The sequence below is a fragment of the Rhamphochromis sp. 'chilingali' genome (assembly GCF_963969265.1).
Source record: "Rhamphochromis sp. 'chilingali' genome assembly, chromosome: 15".
NCBI classification, from domain to species: Eukaryota; Metazoa; Chordata; class Actinopteri; order Cichliformes; family Cichlidae; genus Rhamphochromis; species Rhamphochromis sp. 'chilingali'.
In genome coordinates this window covers 36,888,055-36,911,080 of record NC_137942.1, presented here as the reverse complement: position 1 = coordinate 36,911,080, position 23,026 = coordinate 36,888,055, and the positions used below count along the sequence as shown (strand labels likewise).

Genomic DNA, 23,026 nt, shown 5'->3' with positions numbered 1-23,026 from the left:
TAATGCTCAATGTCTTCGTCCTCATTATAAGGCTGCATTTTAGGCCCTTTCCAAACTGGTGGTCTTGTTAAGGAGGCAGACTGAGATGCTGTTGCGGCCTCCATGACGTTAGATTGTAACTGAGGCATTGCTGGATGCTCCGCAGTAGGCCTCAAACGTGTCTCTGAATCTGCTGTTGCACCTTCCACCAACAGCTGATGCTCTCGACGTTCTGATTGCACTTCCTGCTGGAGCTGAGTGAACTGGTGCTGAATTTTCCGCCAGCGATCTTCCTGCCGCTGCTTCTCCAGTTCCCATTGGGCCTCTCTGTCGCTTTGTTGCCTCATAAAACCATGCAGGAGGTTTGAAAGTTCAGCAAGGTTATGCAGTTCAGTACCTTGCTCTTGCTCTGCTTCCTCTAGCTGATTGAGCACTGGAGGCTCCTCACTTGCAGAGTCCATTGGCACTTGGTGCTTTTTTGGTCTGGCCCCTTTCTGCATTGCTGCTACCTACTGGCCTGGAGCCACTGCTGCCACCATTTGTGAAGTAGTCACACTCGAACGTCAAGGAAGGTGGTAGGGAAGCAGACTATGCAGACATTTTGGGTTTCCAAGGTGAGCAATTTATTTGCAGTGAACTTAATTTAATGTATAACTTAACAAAACTTTCCCCAAATCAATTCATTTAACAAAACTCAACATAACATGGCTCTGGTGACACAGCTCACCTCTCCTCTCTCCTGCATCTGGTAGAGACTGGCTTTAAATAGGGCCATCAATTTCCCTCCAATTGCCCAGCCAGTACCACTCACTCAACTGAGGGATCTAAAACTCTACTCAGGTTATCTAAAAACACAAAACCTCTACACACTTCTAATATGCACATTTACACAACTAAATGGCAGTATTAACAAAAGGAAAAACATTCAACAAATCCCTTTAAACATTAACACAAACAAAAGGAAGCATCTCTCTGGAAAAAGAAACCCCTCCACATGGTTTGACCTGATGATGTCATGTGTGACATGATCAGGACTTTAAAATGAGGAAATGCCAAGCGGGCGTTTCCCCACACCTGACACTCATGATGACTGAAAAGACAAACAGAGTAAGTATGAACAAATGACTTAATCTGTAACATAATAAAGTATAAAGAAACATAACTTAGTATTTGTCTTAATTTGCAGAATGTTTGATTTGCCGGCAACAAAACGCTTACACAAACAAACCCGGGATAGTGAGTGAAGCAATGTTACTTGACAAACACAAAAGCGGGTGGGCCAGCCTGAAGAAGGCTCAGAGAAGCCGAAACGTCGCGAATGGCCCACCACAGTGCACTACACCCGCTTAGGGTAATTTTTTGATCAGGGGGCACCAATACCAGTCCCAGTGATGGACCGTGCACTTAGGTTCCGGCATAGCCGGGCCTAGTCTTCCCCACACCCTAACCCCTAACCCTAAAATTAACATCTTGGGGGAAATATTAACAGTTGATAACTGTATTTGAGAAACTTAAACCCTATAGTGGGGAGTTAATATCTAAAAATGCCAAGCATTTGGGTTGAGGTGGCCATGAAATAAGAATTAATTTGCCCTCTTATTTATGTTGAGGCCTCCGCTGACCGACTGGACCTTTTACCTGATTTCGTTGTAGTGAGGTCTTCCCCCCATCATCTACTGGGGAGTATAATGGCTGTCCTAGTGCAATAAGAAAAGCAGCCTTTCAAGTTGTGGTTTTTGTTGATTGTTTATTCAATTACTTTTTTAAAAAGCCATTCTTAATATATGGTCCTTATTATTATGGGTTGCCTTACATAGCCTTTTTATTTTTGGAATGAAGGTGAATATGGGTTGATTGTTTATTTAGTTTTTATAGATTTTTTTATGTATTTTCTTTTTTCTTTTCTTTCCCTGTTTTTCACGTTCCTGCTCCGGATGTTACCCGTTGTCGGGTTCTCCCCCTGGTCCGCGACAGCCCTAAGACTCCCTCCGGACCCCACCCCCTTACCTAGTTTTTTATTATATTTTTCTCTCCATCCCCATTTGATCTATATTTGTCTTAACTTTAGCTTTGTTTTTTCCCATCCCTCTTGCTTTTTAGAAGATATTATTTTGTGTTCACCTTCTTTCTTATAAAATAATGTCTTTTTATATGTGTACATATATACATATATTTTATTAAACCATCCTCAGCAGGATGATGTTTTTAATCATAAAGATTATATCATGGGTTTATAATCTTTTTTACATTTTTTTATGGTTATTTTTATTTCCTCTTATCAATTCCATATGATATTTTAAAGGTTTTTATTCTTATTTTTAATTTTGTTGTTCTTTTAGAGAGAGGCCTGGACACCTTTTATTGGGGAGGGATTTGGTCACATGTAATACCCATGTAACCTATGATTACCAATCCTGGGAGGGGCCCAGGACTTGGGCATCTCCCAGGAAATGTGTTTAAATGCCTCGCTCCTTCCGGACACCTAGTAGCATGTATCCCTCTGAAGAAGCGGTAACTCCGCGAAACGTCAGGGACGCTAGACCAAACTTATTGGAAGAAAGGCGACTTTTTTAGCCCTTCCAGAGATGGGCGACAAGTAACTTTGTTTAGCCCAGTCACATGAAAGACTATTTTAATTGACAAACTTTTTTTACAACTGTAAAGTGGGGAGTTTTTATTCACCTGTAGCAAAGTGACCGTGAACTCTAAACGGGTAGTGAGAGGTGGCGTTGGATCTGAGCGAGGCATCGGTTTGTGCACCTAAACCCTCTTGTCTTTTGAGTCTTCACCGACCAACAGACACTGACGCGGGGACGCCCGTGGTCGGTGGGACTACCATATTGTTCGGGTCCAGGATGGAGGCACACCGGTCGGAAACGCCACGACTGCCAGAAAACGACATGCAGGATGGCGGATGGACGTTTCCACGCCACCAGCGAAGAGCACGGAGGAGGCAGAGATCACTGAGCCTGAATCGAGTGGTCCAACAAACACAAAGAAACTCAGGTGAGCTCCCCACTGACAAATATAAGGTACAAAACAATAACTTTGAAACCTTAGGTGAAAGTTTGTCTGGTGACGGTCTGGCTACGCATGCTGGGGGTCGGGAGGGGACGAGGCACGGGGAGGGATGGGGTCGCCCGAACATGAGACGTGTCAGACAACAAGGAGGACAAGATGCTCCCGCACCAAAGCGTGCACTTGATACTGACACAAGGACGAGTGCGAAGAATATATTTAAATTAATACGGACAGTACACCATAAAAGTGTGATTGAAGAAGCACGCGACACGGGCTTGTACCCCAGGGGTATGATTAAACAGGTGTCCAGGCTCTCTAATTTTATAAAACCGGCTGCGCCCACAGAACAAGTTAGGAGGCAACTTGATCAAAACACAGACTCTTGGATGTCCAAAAATTTAGATATTCTTTATGATCATTATGCCACTATTATTGAATCTTTAAAAGGAACTAGAAAGACTGAGGTGTCATTTCAAGTGGCAAAGACGTGGGCTTTTAAAAGATACGGGGCTCGCTTACGAGTTTCTACAATATCAACAGTTGAAACTCTGCTTAAATCGTCAGGGGAAGAGGGTGGAGGGAGGGCCCGCTCGGAGGCCGGCTACACACGGGAACAGAATACAGTACAGAGGGGGGGAAGATCGGGGGTAATGCCGATTGATCTGAGAAATGATAATGAATTTCCGCCCTTACCTACAGTGGTGAAAAACCAGACTGCTAGCAGCAGTAATACACAAAATGCTTCCCATCAGAGAAACCTATCGTTGGGGAAAAGGAAAACCATTTTAGAGGAGCTGAATGAGCTTCAGACTGTTAATGCCCGTGCGCCGGCCACCCCGGGAGCCCTCCCGAAGGGGAAAAATGTAGATGGGGGGAAGACGGGAGAGGGTGGGAGTAGGGTGGAGGCAACAGCCAGAATTAGATCAAACGTGGTGGTTGATTTAGATGAAACCGATAACATTCTGCCTGCCTCTTTGTGCTCTCCCCCTGTGTGTCCCAGAAATACTGTGCGCCGTGACTTGCCCTTAACGGCCGCGAACAGGTTGCCATCTGAGCCCGCCACCCTTTCAGTTTCTTGCTCCACGTCTCGCGCAGGAGACCGGACGAATGGTCCGGACCCTATAATGAAACAACAAAAGCGAGTAAAAATCCAAACCTCTGCTGAAACAGGTGACAAGGTAGTGGGTGAAATGACGATTGAGGCCCTGCAACAGCAGGAGCCAGCGGGAAACCTGAGCAGTGACTCATTGGACCGCGCTGATCCCCACTATTTTAATACTGAGAGTAATTTTCACCTGAGCGAGGAGGATAATGAGAGCGATGGCTCGGTGGCAGAATTTAAAACCGTGCGGCAAATAAAGCAGAGGGAGTCTTACAGCGGGCGCGGGCTTACAGGAAAGGGAGAGCCGGTAGGGGCGGAGGCGAAGACGAGGGGCGCAGAGGGGGGTTACCATACACCTACGTACCATCGGGCGAGACCTAGTAGGAAATTACAGGATTGGAGAATCAAAGTTGATAAACCGGTAGTTTTCTTGGGGGACTCCAATCTAAATAGAATACCCCCCTTCGAGAATGATCAGATTCAGGTGGAGAGCTACCCGGGTGCGAACTTTTACCATTTCTTCAACCTGTTGGAAATGACGCCGGTGTGTGAAAATGCGGAAATGGTGATCTTGTCTGTAGGCCTTAATAATAAGGATCAGGACCCTCAGAAGACCTCAATTAAACAACTACGTAAGGTGGTGAATGGGGCGAAAGCCGTGTTTCCGAGTGCGGACATTTTTGTAGCCCACATTCACTTTTCCAGATCACTATCCAAACTCCAACAGTCAAATCTCACTATGATCAATAACTTCATCAGTACACATTATAATTATTTACCGTGCATACCTCAACAACACTTCCATACCGTAGCTGATGGCATTCATTGGACGAGTGAGACGGCTAAAAGTATCTTTGACAGCTGGTGTGAAGGCCTGCGACTCAGCGTGGGTCTTACGATGTAGTATTGTGGTTTAATGTATGTGGGGGGAATTTGGGCCTGTTTGGGAGCGCGCTTGCAGCAACACCGGTATGCCATACGGGCGGATCAGCTGCGCTCCACAGTGGCCACTCACTTCAGGGAACGCACAGAGGAGGCCCTGAGCATCGTGAGCCTGCAGGCCAACCCGGGCTGGTCGGTCGGTCAGCGGAGTAGAATGGAGAGAGTTTGATGTCAGGATGTTATTGTCATCTTTAAATATTTCTTTAGTGGGTTTAGAATTTTTATTACATTTGGTATTTCTTTGATGTTGTCAATATTAAGTATATGCAGTATATGGTTTGAAATAATCAATTAAGACTCCAATGTCTTAGGGAGGGAGAATCCTTAGAATTATAGGTCAGGCTTTGAAAGTATGGTGAGAAATAAAGAAAGTTCAAAAAGAAAAAATGGTCTGGAAACCTGTTGTTTGTTTTATAACATAAATTCTGTGAACAGATCATAATTATATTTCTAAGCAAAATGTCACCAAAAAAAAAAAAAAAAAAAAAAATACAAAGACTACTTGTCAATATTGAGTATGTTTCCCTGATTGCCATAAGTCCCCATGACAGAACTGCATGGAGGTTGTTTTGAACAGAGTGTAACACTAACAGTGTGAGGATTCATTATAATTACTAACTGCATGGAGTGTGATTATTGTTGAAAATGAATAAGAAAATCAAAAACGATAAAAACCTTTTCTCTTGGAGGTCACATCCCCTCCAGGGAGTCATGGGAGAAATATGGCTTTGGGACCTTTTTTAGTATTGGTGACAGTGCTGGAACTTTCAATGAGTCTGCCTTATGGCCTGGGGGGAATAAAGACATTGGGGGATGGTTTTATGATTGACAACATATGGAAGAAGGTACAAGACGCACCCAAGAAGAAGAGGAGTATGCTGGAGAGAAGGAGAAGAGCGGAGTAAGTGGAGATGGGATGCTTCAGTAATTCCTAGGACCGTGCACCAAAGTTTGAATTAAAAAACATCTAAGCTATAGTTTCCTAACACCTAACCCTAACCCGACCCCTATTAAAAGGGAATTACAATGGTCCAGACGTGAGGTGATAAAAGCATGAATAAGAGTTTCCAAATTGGGTTTGGAAAGGAAAGTGTTACGGCCCTAGCAGGGCCTCCTCCTGAAGGTGCCTGTGTGGGCGTGTCCCACCACCTCTTCTGCCTGAGGTGCCACCTTTCCCTGTTACACAGCTGACTCACATCAGTAATTAAAAGTATTTAAGCCAGGGAAAGGTGAGCTCTGGGCCAGAGTGCCAGTAGTGTGGTTATAGCTTGTGAGCTGAGTGGTTGTGTTTGCAGCTAGTGAGCTGTGTTTTTGGTGGTTTTCAGCTAGTGAGCTGCTCTTTCTTTTTGGCTTACGTTTTACTTTATTGACCAATGCCTGAGTTTTGTTTGTTTTCTTAAATGGTGATAGCGGCTTGTCCGTCTCTTTTAGTTAGTATAAATTGAAATTTTAATAAAACTCTTTAATTTAACCCTTTTGCCTCCTGGACTCCTTTTTCTGACCCGGTCACTTTTGTTACTTCCCCCTCCCCGCCTAGACCCCTCAGGGGAACGTAACAAGTGGGGGCTCGTCCGGGATCGTTGAAAAGGGAGTTTTGAGTTGGAATTGGTTTTTGATTATCTTGTTGTTGTTTTTTTTCACCTTTAGAGATTCAAATTCCCAGTTTAGTTAGGTGAGTGTCCAGCTGGGCTTTGTTTTAAGTTCTTCCTTCGGGCACTCTTTTGTTATTTTGCCTTTTTTATTTTTGGAGTAATCCTGGGCGGGGATTAGTTCCCTGTTGGGGGTAGGCAATTCAGGGCTCCGGTCGCTGAAGTTCTGCCTTTCAAGTTGCCTCGAGCCCAGCACGCTCCAGAAGATAGATAGGTAAAGTTTGTTGTGCTTAGGAACTGGGTAGGTTGTATTTGTTAATGTGTGTGTAGCAAAAGGTAAGTTGGTCAAGAAGAGTAAGTTGTTCGGTTACCATTGATTGTTCGCTAGCCTGTGAGAATTGGCACAGGTGTGTGTGGTGGTTTTCTTCAGGCTGAAATGGCGTTCCAGTTGAATCAGCTGGAGCTGACGAGCACTGGGCCTACATCTGTTGGTGAACAGGTGTCCAGAGGCTCGTTTATGAGCAATAACATCCACCTGGTTCCAGTTTTCTGTGAGTCCAGTGTTCATAGCTTCTTTATTGCATTTGAACGCATAGCGACTGCACTGCAATGGCCTCAAGACATGTGGTGCGTGATGTTACTATGTAAATTGACAGGTAAGGCTCAGGAGGTTTGTTCTGCTTTGTCGATGGAGGACTGCTTAGTTTATGAAAAGCTTAAAAGTGCTGTCCTCCAAGCCCACGAACTCATACCTGAAGCCTATAGGCAGAACTTTAGAGGTTTGGAGTTGGCACAGGGCCAGTCCTACCTTGACTTTGCTAGGGAGAAGGCAAAGCTCTTTGATAGGTGGTGTTCTGCAAGCCAGGTTAACGATGTGGGGTCCATACGTGAGCTTATGCTGGTGGAGGATTTTAAAAACTCTGTTCCTGAGTCTATTTCTTGTTATTTAAGTGAGCAAAGGGTTTCCACTTTACAGCAGGCTGCCATACTGGCAGATGAGTTTACCCTAACTCATAAAACAAATACTGTAGAATGTGACATCCCATCCATCCATCCATCCATCTTCATCCGCTTTATCCGGAGCCGGGTCGCGGGGGCAGCAGCCTAAGCAAAGAGGCCCAGACCTCCCTCTCCCCAGCCACCTCCTCCAGCTTATCCGGGGGAACACCAAGGCGTTCCCAGGCCAGCCGAGAGATATAATCTCTCCAGCGTGTCCTGGGTCTGCCCCGGGGCCTCCTCCCGGTGGGACATGCCTGGAACACCTCACCCAGGAGGCGCCCAGGGGGCATCCTTGTCAGATGCCCGAACCACCTCAGCTGGCTCCTTTCGATGTGGAGCAGCAGCTGCTCTACTCTGAGCCCCTCCCGGATGGCCGAACTTCTCACCCTATCTCTAAGGGAGAGGCCAGCCACCCTTCGGAGGAAGCTCATTTCTGCCGCTTGTATCCGCGATCTCGTTCTTTCGGTCACTACCCACAGCTCGTGGCCATAGGTGAGGGTAGGGACGTAGATCGACCGGTAAATTGAGAGCTTCGCTTTTACACTCAGCTCCCTCTTCACCACGACGGACCGGTGCAGCGTCCGCATTACTGCAGCCGCAGCCCCAATCCGTCTGTCGATCTCTGGCTCCCTTCTCCCATCACTCGCGAACAAGACCCCGAGATACTTGAACTCCTCCACTTGGGGCAGGAACTCATCCCCGACCCGGAGTGGGCACTCCACCCTTTTCCGGCTGAGAACCATGGCCTCAGATTTGGAGGTGCTGATCCTCATTCCCGCTGCTTCACACTCGGCTGTGAACCATTCCAGTGCGAGCTGGAGGCCCTCACCCGATGGAGCCAACAGAACCACATCATCTGCAAAAATCAGAGATGAGATTCTGAGGCCACCAAAGCGAAAGCCCTCCGCCACTTGGCTGCGCCTAGAAATCCTGTCCGTAAAAATTATGAACAGAACCGGAGACAAAGGGCAGCCCTGGCGGAGCCCATCACCCACCGGGAACGAGTCCGACTTATTGCCGGCAATGCGAACCAAGCTCTTGCAACGGTTGTATAGGGATCGAATGGCCCGTAGCAATGGGCCAGACACCCCATACTCCTGCAACACCTCCCACAGGACACCCCGAGGGACACGGTCGAATGCCTTCTCCAAGTCCACAAAACACATGTAGACTGGTTGGGCAAACTCCCATGCACCCTCAAGTATCCTGGAGAGGATAAAGAGCTGGTCCAGTGTTCCGCGACCAGGACGAAAACCGCATTGTTCCTCCTATATCCGAGGTTCGACTAGCGGATGAACTCTCCTTTCCAGCACCCTGGCATAGACTTTCCCAGGGAGGCTGAGGAGTGTGATCCCCCTGTAGTTGGAACACACCCTCCGGTCCCCCTTCTTAAAGATGGGGACCACCACCCCGGTCTGCCAGTCCACAGGTACTGCCCCTGATCTCCACGCAACATTGCAGAGGCGTGTCAACCAGGACAGCCCTACAACGTCCAGAGCCTTCAGGAACTCGGGGCGGACCTCATCAACACCAGGGGCTCTGCCACCAAGGAGTTGTTTAACTGCCTCAGTGACCTCGCCCCCGGAAATTGGCGGGTCATTCCCCTCATCCCCAGACTCTGCTTCCTCCTCGGAAGACGTGTCAGTAGGATTAAGGAGGTCCTCGAAGTATTCCTTCCACCGCCTGACAATTTTCTCAGTCGACGTCAGTAGCGCTCCGCCAGCACTATACACAGTGCAGGTAGAGAACCGCTTTCCCCTCCTGAGACGCCTGACGGTTTGCCAGAATCTCTTCGAGGCAGTCCGAAAGTCTTTTTCCATGGCCTCTCCGAACTCCTCCCACACCCGAGTTTTTGCTTCAGCCACTGCCCGAGCCGCATTCCGCTTGGCCTGTCGATACCTGTCGGCTGCCTCCGGAGTCCCACAGGCCAACCAAGCCCGATAGGACTCCTTCTTCAGCCTGGTGGCTCCCTTCACCTCTGGTGTCCACCATTTGGTTCGGGGATTACCACCGCGGCAGGCACCAACCACCTTGCGGCCGCAGCTCAATGCAGCAGCTTCGGCAATGGAGACGCTGAACATGGTCCATTCGGACTCAATGTCCCCAGTCTCCCTCGGAATGCTGTTGAAGCTCTGCCGGAGGTGTGCGTTGAAGATCTCGCGGACTGGGGCCTCTGCTAGACGTTCCCAGCACACCCTCACTACGCGTTTAGGTGCACCAGGTCTGTCCAGCGTCCTCCCCCGCCACCTGATCCAACTCACCACCAGGCGGTGATCAGTTGACAGCTCAGCCCCTCTCTTTACCCGAGTGTCCAGAACATATGGTCGCAGGTCTGCTGATACGATTACAAAATCGATCATCGACCTACGGCCTAGAGCGTCCTGGTGCCACGTGCACTTATGGACACTCTTATGTTCGAACAGGGTGTTCGTTATGGCCAAACTGTGATTAGCACAGAAGTCCAATAACAAAGCACCGCTCGGGTTCAGATCAGGGAGGCCGTTCCTCCCAATCACGCCCCTCCAGGTCTCGCTGTCGTTACCCACGTGAGCATTGAAGTCTCCCAGCAGGACAACAGAGTCTCCAGGTTGAGCACCCTCCAGCACCCCCCCCCCCCCCCCAGGGACTCTAAGAAGGCTGGGTACTCTGAACTGCCACTCGGCGCATAAGCGCAGATGACAGTCAGGACCCGTTCCCCGACCCTAAGGCGCAGGGAACAAACCCTCTCATCCACCGGGAAAAACCCCAACGTACCGGCAGCAAGCCGAGGGGATATTAGAATACCCACCCCAGCCCGCCGCCTCTCACCAGGGGCAACTCCAGACTGAGACAGAGTCCAGCCCCTCTCCAGGAGACTGGTTCCAGAGCCCAAGCCATGCGTAGAGGTGAGCCCGACTATATCTAGCCGCTACCTCTCAACCTCACGCACTAACTCAGGCTCCTTTCCCACCAGAGAGGTGACATTCCATGTCCCTATTGCCAGTCTTGGCAGCCAGGGTCAGTCCGCCAGGGCCTCCGCTCCTGGCCGCCACCCGGCACACAATGCACCCAACCCCTATGGCGCCTCTTGCGGGTGGTGGGCCTGCGGGAGGATTGGCCCATGTCTCCTCTTCGGGCTGTGCCCGGCCGGGCCCCATGGACTAAGGCCTGGCAAGCAGATGCTTGCCCTCGGGCACCCTCCCCGGGCCTGGCTCCAGGGCAGGGTAAACTGTTCCCTTGATGTTCTTTTCATAGGGGTCTTCTGAATCACTCTTTGTCTGGTCCTTCACCCAGGACCAATTTGCCATGGGAGACCCTACCAGGGGGCAAAAGCCCCCAGACAACATAGCCCCTAGGATCCCTGGGACACACAAACCCCTCCACCACGATAAGGTAGCGATTCAAGGAGGAGAGGCTTACAGCACCAGGTATTCCCAGGCAGCCTCCCATCCAAGTACTAACCAAGCCCAGCCCTGCTTAGCTTCCGAGATCAGACGAGGTCGGGCGTGCTCAGGGTGGTATGGCCGTAAGCTACACTTACAGAAACACTTTCTGATTTAAATCTCAATGTTGGAGTTATTTGACAAAATGTATTCCATCAGTGTTGATTTAACTCTTAATAGAGAAAATTCTAATTACTGTAACTCTGCAGGCTGGTTAAAATTTTAACTCTGTCATCAGTTAATTTAATAACTTTAACTCTGTATAGAGTTCAATTGTAACTCTAGTTAAGCCCAGCCCTGCCAGACAACCTCAGTTGAAGCCTCATTGAAGAACGGCACTGATTTTGCACCTGCATGCACTTCTACAGGGTAAGCATAAAACTAGGCAATGTTCTCTGCAACTCTGCTCAAAGCTTCCTGTTCCGCACAGTTTTCAGTCTTGCTAAACAATCTAATGACCTATGATACAGTTTATAACCCAAAGGTGGCCTTTAATATACTGATCTGTTATTAAATGCATAAAACAAAATACACAGCAAATAAGCGATAGAAAATATATTTTCCTAACAGCGCCTTGCAATGAGAGAAGCAAACCCAATAGAATTCGAGAAGTATTTTAAGACAGTGACGTTTTGAGGTATGACTCCAAAATTAGCCGTTAGAGCAGAAGAATCATATTTAACATTACATCTCTGAAAAGGTATTAAATGCAGACACCCAATAGTTATGAAGATTTGGTCATGTCCAGAAAGTATGAAAGACTGACACAGTTTCTGCTTTATACCTATTATAAAGGGGGTCAGCTCCCGGATAGGACTTGGCTAACTTTGCCTTGGAGATATGTAGGTGTAGGGCCTTGAATTAGAGGCGCCTATGCCTGGCACATATAGAAAAGGAGTGTACCCTATGGAGAAAAGATTGCCAGAGTTCATCTGTTATATCCTATTACCAATTTCAATGTACCGTATTTTCACGACCATAAGGCGCACTTAAAAGTCTTAGATTTTCTTCAAAAAGTACGGCGCGCCCTATAGCGCAGTGCGCCCTTTGTGTTGTAAGGAGGACGTAGTAGAGAACACCATGAGAACGCTAAAGGGTGAAGTGTGTGCGTTGACTTTATTGCACATACCTGTATAAAAGAACAGGTATGTGCGTTATGCAGGACACCGTTGTTTTAACAACCCTGAAAATGGCAAAGAGACACGCTTACGAAGCACCGTTTAAACTGAAGGCCATCAGCTATGCGGAGGAACATGGAAATCGAGCAGCGGCGAGAGAATTTAAGATTAATGAATCGATGGTTCGCAAGTGGAGGAAGCTGGAAAACAAGCTCCGACAGGTCAAGAATACGCAGCTGAGTTTCCGCGGACATATGGCGATCATCGAGCAAAGAACGAAGAAGCGTTTCGACGGTCACCATTCGGCTAAAAGCAGTTTCACTTTCACTTTTTATGAAACGGTGCCATTTTTCCATCCGGACCAGGACTACGGTAGCGCAGCAACTTTCAGCGGATTATAAGGAAAAGCTGGCCATCTTCCGCTCCTACTGCAGCAAACACATCGGCGACAAACACATCCAGCGATGGATGACCGATGGAGACCACAGTTTCACCAAGAGTGGAAGGCAGTGCCGGGCGAGTTACGCCACAATTTGCCAATGGATTGTAGATGCTTGGGCTAACATGGCTGCTGGCACTGTTGTTCGAGCTTTCGCAAAAGCCGGCATCATTTCCGAGGAGCCGCACGGCACGGAAAGTGACTCTGACAGTGAAGAAAGTGAACCTGGCATGTTTGATGGAGATTTAGCGCAGCTGTTCAATTCAGACACAGAGGATGAGGACTTCGATGGGTTTGATTGATGATAAAAATGTGAGTACTGTGACCAGGAGATATTTTATTTTGTATTCTCATAATCAGTTATCATTGATTAATCATTTACCATTGTGGAATCTGATGACAGTATAATCTTTGTTTTATATCTATGGTAATCTGAGTAAAGATTAATGTATGCAGGTTATCATCATTGTAATCAAGTCTCAAATGGTATCCACAGCATTGTATTCACCGTCCATAACTGGAGGGTCCAGCAGGACCTTGTTCTAATTCATTTGCAGGCCTACATCAGAACATGCACATAGAGAGTTATGTAAACACGCACGTTCACCCTTATTTACACAGGGAGGTCATGTCAGGACATTCTCTAGTTGGACACACAGGCTCACAGAACTGCACAACATGACATGTCACACACTTCTTTTCTGACATCTGATGTTTGTATAAGGAGAACTTTGGACTATGGGGAGACTGTTATCATTTCCAGTAAGGTCTAACTGTGTGATGTCGTCATGGGTTATATAAGGATAGGGAACGGTCCACTCTTTGGAGATCTGTGGCTGTACGCTTGTCTTCCCATGCTTCTGTCTTAGAAGTATGTAATAAAATCACTATGTTTGTCACCTACACGGACTCGGCTGTTTTTCCTTCTTACCCAAACTGAACCAGACGTAACAACTTGGTGCCGAAACTCCGGTTGGGGGGGAAGGGAGCTTGCAGCTATCGTGTGGGTGACAAACAGGGGCGGAGGCCAGCAGCCTGTCTGAGTGACGCCAGGCGACATAAGAAAAGGTGAGTGCCACCTGTTGATTTTTATCCAAAGGCGCTATATTGGAAGTTAAAACTAAATTTAATTAAATAATATTCACTCAGTCTGGGCTTCTGGCGTTGGTCCATAGTGATCTTGTGTAATTAGTTTTAAAATAGGGCAAAGTAGTCTGACTAAATTCATTGCTGTTTATTTTGGGGGTGAATTTTGAGTTAAGAAGTTATGTGTTTAAGTTAATACGGTTTAAGGTGTGTGGAAACAAATAAATACGGTTTAAGAGGTTTAAATGTGGGTTGACTGGGAATGCCAGCCAGTCAATCGGTAGTGTAGGGATAATTTGGTTTTGATTGGGTAGCAAAAACGCGGTTTTGGGTCTCAGGTAATTAAACTGGAGGGCAGGGTACCCACAGTGAGGCTTTTAAAATAAGTAAATTTGATTAGGACTGGGGCGCGGCCCCTATGAATGCAGTTGTTCAGCGTTTTGGCAGACGCCACATGCAACGGACGCGTTGTTATGTTTAAGCTCGGTTGGCCTACCGGGGGAATGTTGGGACGCCCTTAATGGCCAGGCATTCTAGGAGTGAGTGTCTTATACTGCATTAATTGGCAGGTAGAGTCGCGGACCGGCTGCCTCCTATTTAAACGTCAGGAGCTTGTGAACTTTAAGTAAAGCCAAAAGTGTGATCTGGGATATTTCACGCCGCTGGTGGAGATCCGGGTGTCCGGGCGGGGAAGCAGTTTTAAAGTACTAGAACTTAGTAATGAGGCCGTTTTCAAGGCGGCGTACTTGAGACGGGTAATTGATCAGCAAGAGCGAGGCTCTGGGCTGAAAGATGCTTTTAAATTAGTCAAAAATTTAGCAACACCAGCAGAGAAATAGAGAAGTGAGATAAAGTTGTTCTGGCATATGGTGTTTTCTTAGGAATTCGAGCGCTATCGGGAGGGCGTTCCCGAGGTGTGTATTGACCAGCAAGGCGAGGCCTGGGCTATAGGTGCTTTTAAATTAGTCAAAAAGTTAGGTGTAACCTCTTCTAGCATATGACGTCTATGCGGGCCCGTGTGTATATAGAATATAAATTACCCGTGTGTGTGTGCATTTAAAAGTGTAAATTGTATAAACTGTCTTGTGTTGTTGAATTTCTTCTGTGTGGATCCAGAGTGTGTGTGTGTATTTCTCCTTAGGAGAAAGGAGGGGTTGTGTGGTGCTGCGCAGTAGCGGGCACACGCGCGAGTACGAGCGGAGTGTGTGTGTGTACAGCTGCGGCCCTTGGTTTCATCTCTCTATTTCTCCATATTTGTCCTTCTGAGCTTCTTTTCGTTAGGTGAAAGGGGGTCTCAGAAGTGTGGTTAAGAGATTTCAGTATATTAAATAAACTAAACCTTGTAGTCTTGTGTTGGTGATTTCCTAATAGGATTATGGTTTAATAGAATTCCATGAGTAATGATCCCTGGTGTAAAACTCCAGTAAGGTAGGAGTGCGGGGATAAATATCTTGACAAAATTTGAGAACTTTGTGTGATTGTTGGGAGATTTTTAGTTGGGTCGTATTTCTTCTCTACCTGGAAAAGGCAGAGATCTGTGCTTCATTTGATGTTGTGTAAATAAAGCTTTTAAAAGTTGGTTGAGTCTCTCGTATAAGGAGGGAAAACGGTGCATGGTAGATTGTCTGGATTATTTTTCTATGTGAAAACTTTGTAGTTGTTAGGGAAGTGAATGTGAGAGTGAATTTTCGCTGGCTTTGCGTGCTTAAAACTGTTGCAGTGGACGTTTGTGAAGTTTTGTTGTGAAAGGACGATTAGAGTGTGTGTGTGTGTAGGTGTGTCTGTGAGAGAAAGACAAGGTGGGGGCCGAGTGCTGTGTGTGTGTGACTTTCTGCATGACAGAAGAGGAAGGAGAAGTAGGTCAGTTGATTTTCTGTGAAATAATAATAGTTAAGAAAAAGGGAAAACAATAAAGTGTGGAAGTGTGAGTGAGATATTGTCTCTGACTGGGGAAGCAGTGAGAGTAGAGGTCACCTTATTCCCCTGCTGGACACAAGAGAGAACAGGATTTGGAGTGTTGTGGAGGAAAATGATTAGTAATAACATCAAGCAGTTTTTGTGTTTGCAGTCAAGAACATATGAAATTTTTACTTGTGGGGTTTAAAGTTAGTAAAGAGTTAAATCAACCCTCCTCAAGACTTCAATAATTTAGGCAGTTATGTTTATACAGATACTAAATGTATGTTTAGTGTCTTCATACAGGTGTTTTTTCTTAACCTGGAAACCTGAGTACGGAAGCAGAAGACAGGCCAAGCTTTGGCTAAAAATTCACGGCTGGACACCAGAGTTGTCCCCACCCCTCCAGGGAAAAAAAAAAAAAAAAAAAAAAAAAAAAAAAAAAAAGAAAAAAAGAGAGAATATAGTTTTAGGCAGGTTTTTCTCGCTGAACTGCTCTGGGTGCTGTGTCCCTGAATCTCACCAGTGTTAACCTCTGGCGGAAGACATGGAGAAAAGGAAAAGATGTTCCTGGTAAATGACTGAAGCAAATAAAACCACACACAACCAGAGAAAGGTATGAGAAGTGTGAGGAACAGACACATGTGCGTGTTAGAGAAATGCCTCATTTGAGAAAAAGTTAAATTAACCCATACACTGCATTTCGTTGCCCTGTACCTGTGCATGTGCAATGACAATAAAGTGGAATTCTATTCTATTCTATTCTATATACAGACGCACCCATACATGCAATGAAGAAACAGCTTACATACATGTGCACGTACATGCAAGGTTAAAGTAGCGACACTTAACATACACCTGTTTTTAAATGATATAGTTTATACATTACTGACAAATAAACTCTCTGGGTTGCAAGACAACAACTTAACGTCAAAAGACAAAGACACTGGTCTGATGATCAAGTGGGGATACGACAAATTTAGTGGTCAAATTGGGACATGTTTTTGTTGATTGTTTAAGACAAATGACTACTGAATGGTAGAAAATTCCTTTTTAGGTTTCTAAACAGGATCTTAAGAATTTTAACACGTACCTGTGTTGTCCTGTCAACTTGAGGGGTTATGAGTTGATTATATGGTGAGAAAAAACAAAAAAGGGGGGAGAGGACACCTCGTTGTTTCTCCCCTCTCTGGATAACACAGCCAACACAGCACAGTCAACACAACATCATTTTCCTGTTCGCCTGTTTTGTTTTGTTTTTGTTTTTTCTGAAAGCCGAAGCTGACCTGGACTCCTACCCTCCCCTCTACCATCGTTGCCCTCTCCGCGACTATCTTTGACCCTTTGACCCCTGAAGGCCACAGCAGCTGGACTCACAACAACAACTTGAGGATGTCAACAGTGCTGCAAAAAAGCGATCTCATGCAGCAGAGACGGAGAGCACTAAACCTAAAGCCCGTTACACTACACGGGGGAAATTCCCAGACTGCGTCAGCTGACAGAGCTGTGACGAGACGCGCATTAAGCCCGGAGGAAAAGGGAGGGTGAGCAGAAGAATGCTGACCTCTGAGAAGAGCCGAACAGCAGAGCTGCAGAAGGCCGTGGAGCAGAGTAAGGACAACATAAATAGACTCTGATCTGACGTGGAAGGAAAAGACTCTGAGGTCTTTGACAGAAATTGAGCATGGCTCCGGAGGAGCTGGCTGCTAATTGAACTCATCAGTCAGACTTGGAGTTTCACGTACAGGACTTGAAATCAGGCGGAAGCTTGCTGGAGTAGGAGGTCGCCAGACCTGATGCAAAGCTCCAACAGCAGGAGCAAGCCCGGAAGGAGCTACAGAAGCAAAAGGGTCAAGTTACAAGGAGAAGATGCAGGCAGCTGCAACAACGGATGAAAACAGACCCAAAGAGGAGGGGAGGACCCCAGGGCATGCGTCAGGCCGCTGGTTTACCTAAACTACAGAACAGGAAGGTGATGAACACAAACATACACCAACACACAAACACACACTTCTGCATGCGCCGACTTAGAATGAAGAGAAACACACACATGAACACTTATGCACTCGTTGAGGGAGTGAAAACTGATACACACCCATGCACCAAAATCAAAATGTTGATTTAATTCACTAAGAAGTGACACACAATGCTCCAGCTGCTGCAATGAAGAATGCTTTACTGACAAAGGCTCAATGCTGCACACAACAAATTCAAATACAGAATCTGTTACAATAATAAGCCCAGAGGGCATTTGTGTGGTCTGGGGAGCAGGGTCCAGAGCGGTTTGGTTATGAAAACGATGCCCGTGCGAGATATCTGGGGCTTAAGGCCTCGACTCAATTGTTTACTGTACACTAAAAAGAAAAGAAAACAGCCTGAGCAGTGGTGCAGAGTGAAAACGATGAATTAACAGTGTGAGTCTTATTTCAGAGCGCCACATCATTGTGATGGAGATTTAATAAAAGGAGGAACACACGGACAAAGAAGAAGAGAAAGGGGGGGGCAGCCCTTGAACACGATTGCCTGAGGTATTAAAGTTCTGTACTAAATTCTGGTTTCCAGTGTGAGAAAAGTCACGCAGTGCCAGTAGTAGAGCTAGGTTGAGTGATGATTCTAAATGACTGTAAGTAAATCATCGTACACCCGTTCAAGTTTCATGATAACGGGGATCTAGACTTTGTTGAACTCTAGGCAATTTGAACAGCTAAGATTTGAGTGACCAAGTAGCAGTTGAATAAAAGTCATTGAATAAGTGTTGAAATAAACTGGCAGAATTAAGAGAATTAAAACATTTCAAGAGCTCAAATTACTTAATATGGAAACGGTTCTATTTTGTTTCACGAACGCAAAACATATAGGTTTAGGAATAGGAAAAGGTTGAGGTGGTGTTGATTTGACTCTGTGTAGGTTTAGGTGGGTATTTTTATTGATGGGAGGAATATTCAGTGACAAGTCCTAAGACCCGGGCGTTGGTATTTTTGTTTTTGTTATCTTTTATTTTATTTTGTTTTATATTTTGGACAGTGCACTGATTTTTGTTAGTGAATCTTTTCTTTAAGCAGATCTGCACATCGGAAATTACAAGCGTTACACGTCGGCGAGAAAATTGTTGTAAGTGAGTTTCTCCGCATTGAAATTGGCTCTGGAGGAAACCACTTATGGGGACAATTAGAAAATGAGAGTCCCTGTCTAAAAAAGGATTCAGCGAGGTAATCCAAACTCAAGTTCTTGTTTTCTTTTTGAGATGACGTTATTTTGCTGAGGGCGGAAATCTAAATGCGACGATGGTTTCCGCTATCAGCAAAGAAAGAATGGAGGGATGAAAGACTGGAAATAAAACAAACGGACTGACTGGTAAAAGCTGACAAGACTTGACTACGACTTAAGGTTAACCTCCACCGAGATAGAACAAGAGGGTGGATGAATTTATGTGTGATTCTTTTTACAGGAAATCTTTTTATAGCATCTATGGGATGTGGATGGCTGACTACGGTCAATATGCTGCTAATGTTTGCTTTGCTTTGGTGAGAAGGGTGCAGTAGAAAACAGACAAGTGACATGAAAACAAGTAATAATAACAAATAACTAATTTGGGGACAGTTTAACCTAGAGCCCACTAACTGGCCATTAGGGGCTCTCTCTCTTGGAGTAATATTGCCCAAGTGTGAATAAAACAAATTGTGGCAATAAAAGTGATTTAATGATTGGAGAAACCGGAACATGATACTTGTCTGTTGTGCTGAATCTTTTATTACTCTTATGATTTGCAGGTGGTTGTAAATAAGCTGTTTACTTTAACAGGTTTGCTTTTTAGCTGAATTGCAAAACACAACTAGAACAATTAATTGAGACTAATCGCAACTAACCTGAAACTGAGGAGGTTCTATATAAGGAAGAATTAAAACAGGTATAAAGTGCATTTGATCTTTAATTGCAGGTGTGACCATGAAGATTTTTGGTACAGATTGCAGGTTGTTGCTCATTATTGAAGTGTGCTCATAAAGGCAAAAGCTATATAGGGGGTCTATGATTTGGTTTGTGTTTTAATAATTTAGGTATGGCAAAATTAAAGGTTTCTAGACAATTTAGGGGACCAGTGAGAAGCATAATTAGATGATCAGAAACTGAGTACTACACTCAAGTTAGAATTAAGAATGCCCAATTTGTTTGAGGTCTGTTGTTCATTTTTATACACACATTGCAAATGTGCTTATAAGGAGCTGGCACTTAGTCTGTGAAGGTCAAAAGCTTCATCCGACAACGGATCGGATTGATATATTGGAGCTATTGACTTCACGTGCAGAGGGTTAAGTGCATGCACGCTTACACACATAAGCATGGCATAGGATTGGAATAAACAAAGTCAACAACATTAGGTTAGGAGAGCCAGCGCAGGAGAGGTGGTGGCTTTCTGTCTCTTGCAGAGAAGGGAACAGACACCAGACGGGGACACGGAGATATGGGGACCCTCCACAGCAACGGGGGTCAAGTGTCATGGCCTTGGGGCTCCTTGAGAAGATGGATCCCATAACCACAGCGATAACCAGGAAGGGGTTGGCGAAAACTAGGAACACCAGAGACCAACGAGGTTCGAGAGGCTTTTGGCAAAAAGGGGGACACGGCGGTGACAACGGACATCAAACACACAGATCTTTGTTTGAATAATCCCTAGATCTGTGTAACGACTGAAGGGTGGTCTACCCCGGAAGTCGAAGAAAGAAGAATCCGAGGGCGTTTCTTCACTCCAAGAGGAGGTGGTGAAGGGGCCTGAAGCGTGACAGGCTGAAACTCGAGTCTGAAGCTAAAAGAACAGCTGGGTTGTGGGAAAATTGGAAGACGACGGAGGTGTTGGGGTTGATAAGTGTCATAACGTGTTTGTTTGGTTTGGAGACAAATCCTGGTGTGAGTTGGGCTGGCAAGCCAGCCCAAAGAGGAGGAATGTGACCAGGAGATATTTTATTTTGTATTCTCATAATCAGTTATCATTGATTAATCATTTACCATTGTGGAATCTGATGACAGTATAATCTTTGTTTTATATCTATGGTAATCTGAGTAAAGATTAATGTATGCAGGTTATCATCATTGTAATCAAGTCTCAAATGGTATCCACAGCATTGTATTCACCGTCCATAACTGGAGGGTCCAGCAGGACCTTGTTCTAATTCATTTGCAGGCCTACATCAGAACATGCACATAGAGAGTTATGTAAACACGCACGTTCACCCTTATTTACACAGGGAGGTCATGTCAGGACATTCTCTAGTTGGACACACAGGCTCACAGAACTGCACAACATGACATGTCACACACTTCTTTTCTGACATCTGATGTTTGTATAAGGAGAACTTTGGACTATGGGGAGACTGTTATCATTTCCAGTAAGGTCTAACTGTGTGATGTCGTCATGGGTTATATAAGGATAGGGAACGGTCCACTCTTTGGAGATCTGTGGCTGTACGCTTGTCTTCCCATGCTTCTGTCTTAGAAGTATGTAATAAAATCACTATGTTTGTCACCTACACGGACTCGGCTGTTTTTCCTTCTTACCCAAACTGAACCAGACGTAACAGTACCAAACTTTGTTTTGCTCCTGCTTTATTTTTAAATACGCACACTTGTATGCTTGTGTGTTGTTGATGATGACGATTACTGGTAATAAAAATGTGAGTAAGGTACCGAACTCAGGTTTGCTCCCGCTTTATTTTTAAATACGCATACGGTACTTGTATGCGCCCTATGGTCCAGTGCGCCTTATGTGTGTGTTAAATACAGTAAGGGCACACATAACTGAGACTGCGCCTTTTAGCACAGTGCGCCTTATGGTCGTGAAAATACGGTACCTCTTCTACAAATAAATTAGTTTATATAAATGTATAACTCCACATACTTGTAAGTAATTTTAAACTGAATTAAAGGCATGATATATGGGGATTCTAAATATCCAGTACCTTGGGCCTCGATGTATGCACAGTTGACTGTTGTTAGTGTGTTTTTTCTTGATCCCAGTGACGGGGGCTTGACAGTATGAGGACAGGGGCGGAGCGTGGGGGTGGCTTACTGGGCTTAAGCCCGGGTTGTTTTGTCAGAAGCCCGGGGTCTTTTGGAGTGTAATTTTTTCATAGTTAGATGCCTGGCTGACAACTGTATAAAACAAAAAGTACACACAATATTCGAAGCACATAGTGCACACTGTGGGAATTTACGACTGTGCGTGAATCCCCCCTGATATTGGTATGATCCGAGCTCAGGCACTAAGCGACTGAGCGAGGGGGCGGGGCAGCTGCTGCCTGTGAGTTCGCTGTTGGAGAAACGGAGCCAGCCATACTAAGGAGAGCTTAAGTTTGACCAGGTACCAAAGAAAATCATTCGTACCGTACAAATAATGTAAATATGACGGTGTATCACGAAAGATTGATATCAAACTGATCACTTGACCAATATTACGTTACTTGCTCTTCAAGTGAATCAACAAATGGCGAAATGAAAAGCCGAACAAATGCTATTTTTTTTAGAGAGTCTTAGCTTACGTGTGTTTATTTCATATTTTCAGTTCTTACCCTCCCCGACTAAATCGGTTTCAGTTATGTACTGAAATATAAGAATGGACATTAGAGGGTTCTTTCAAAGAAAAAACTCAGGTAAATGTTATTTTATATATTATGCTTTGTATGTTGTTCAGTATATTTCTATGCAAAACGAGGGATTTCAGTACACAGCAGGATATTCACATTTGTAACCAGATAGTTACATACACTTTAGGGAGAAAACATAAAACATTTTTACTGTACAACATCAATTTAGAGTAAACTTTTGTTTTAGATAAATATTGAAATATCTTTTGAATTAGTTAAATGTCAGAATAAAGAGAGACAGAGCTGTCTATTTTTTATCACTTTGATCAAATTTAGGAGCACATATACACTAAGTTTGTTAATTAATAAGAAACTCCAGACGATTCCATTCTGAGCTGAAGAAGCTTCTGATAGGTTAGTAGAGTCCATGTAAGTAAATTGGTGGCACAGCTGTGGATACATATAAGGCAAAACACAGAGCCTGTTTCTTTGACATGGGAAAATCAAGAGATGTCAACCAAAACACCAGGAAAAGAACTGTGGAGCTCCATAAGTGTGGCTCAATTTTGCATACAATTTGGTGCCATTTGCAATTAAGAAATACAGATAGTTTCTCTCTTTACTCTTAAAGTTAACAAATATGTTTTTTATATTTATCAATCTAAAAAAATAAACATTTAGTCTGATTTGATGTTACAATTAAAAAGTGTTTGTGTTTTGATCTGAAGAGTACATAAATATGTGGTTTCAACTGTATATTTGATGATTGTCAGCACAAAGAGGGAGAGAGAGGAACAGAGAGGGAGAGAGAGGAACAGAGAGGGAGAGAGAGGGAGATGGAGAATGAGGACAGAACAG

At 45.1% G+C, this 23,026-nt stretch overlaps 1 protein-coding gene across 1 annotated transcript in view; it reads left to right on the top strand.

The window, feature by feature from the left end:
* The first annotated feature begins 1,448 nt into the window (after nt 1-1,448).
* The window catches only part of LOC308410944 (GTPase IMAP family member 7-like), a 31,098-nt gene continuing 9,520 nt past the window's right edge, over nt 1,449-23,026 (top strand). The window contains exon 1 of the mRNA XM_080904614.1: nt 1,449-2,985. Within this exon, the coding sequence (XP_080760740.1) occupies nt 2,835-2,985 (151 nt within the window). The 5' untranslated portion in view covers nt 1,449-2,834. The remainder of the gene's footprint in view (nt 2,986-23,026) is intronic.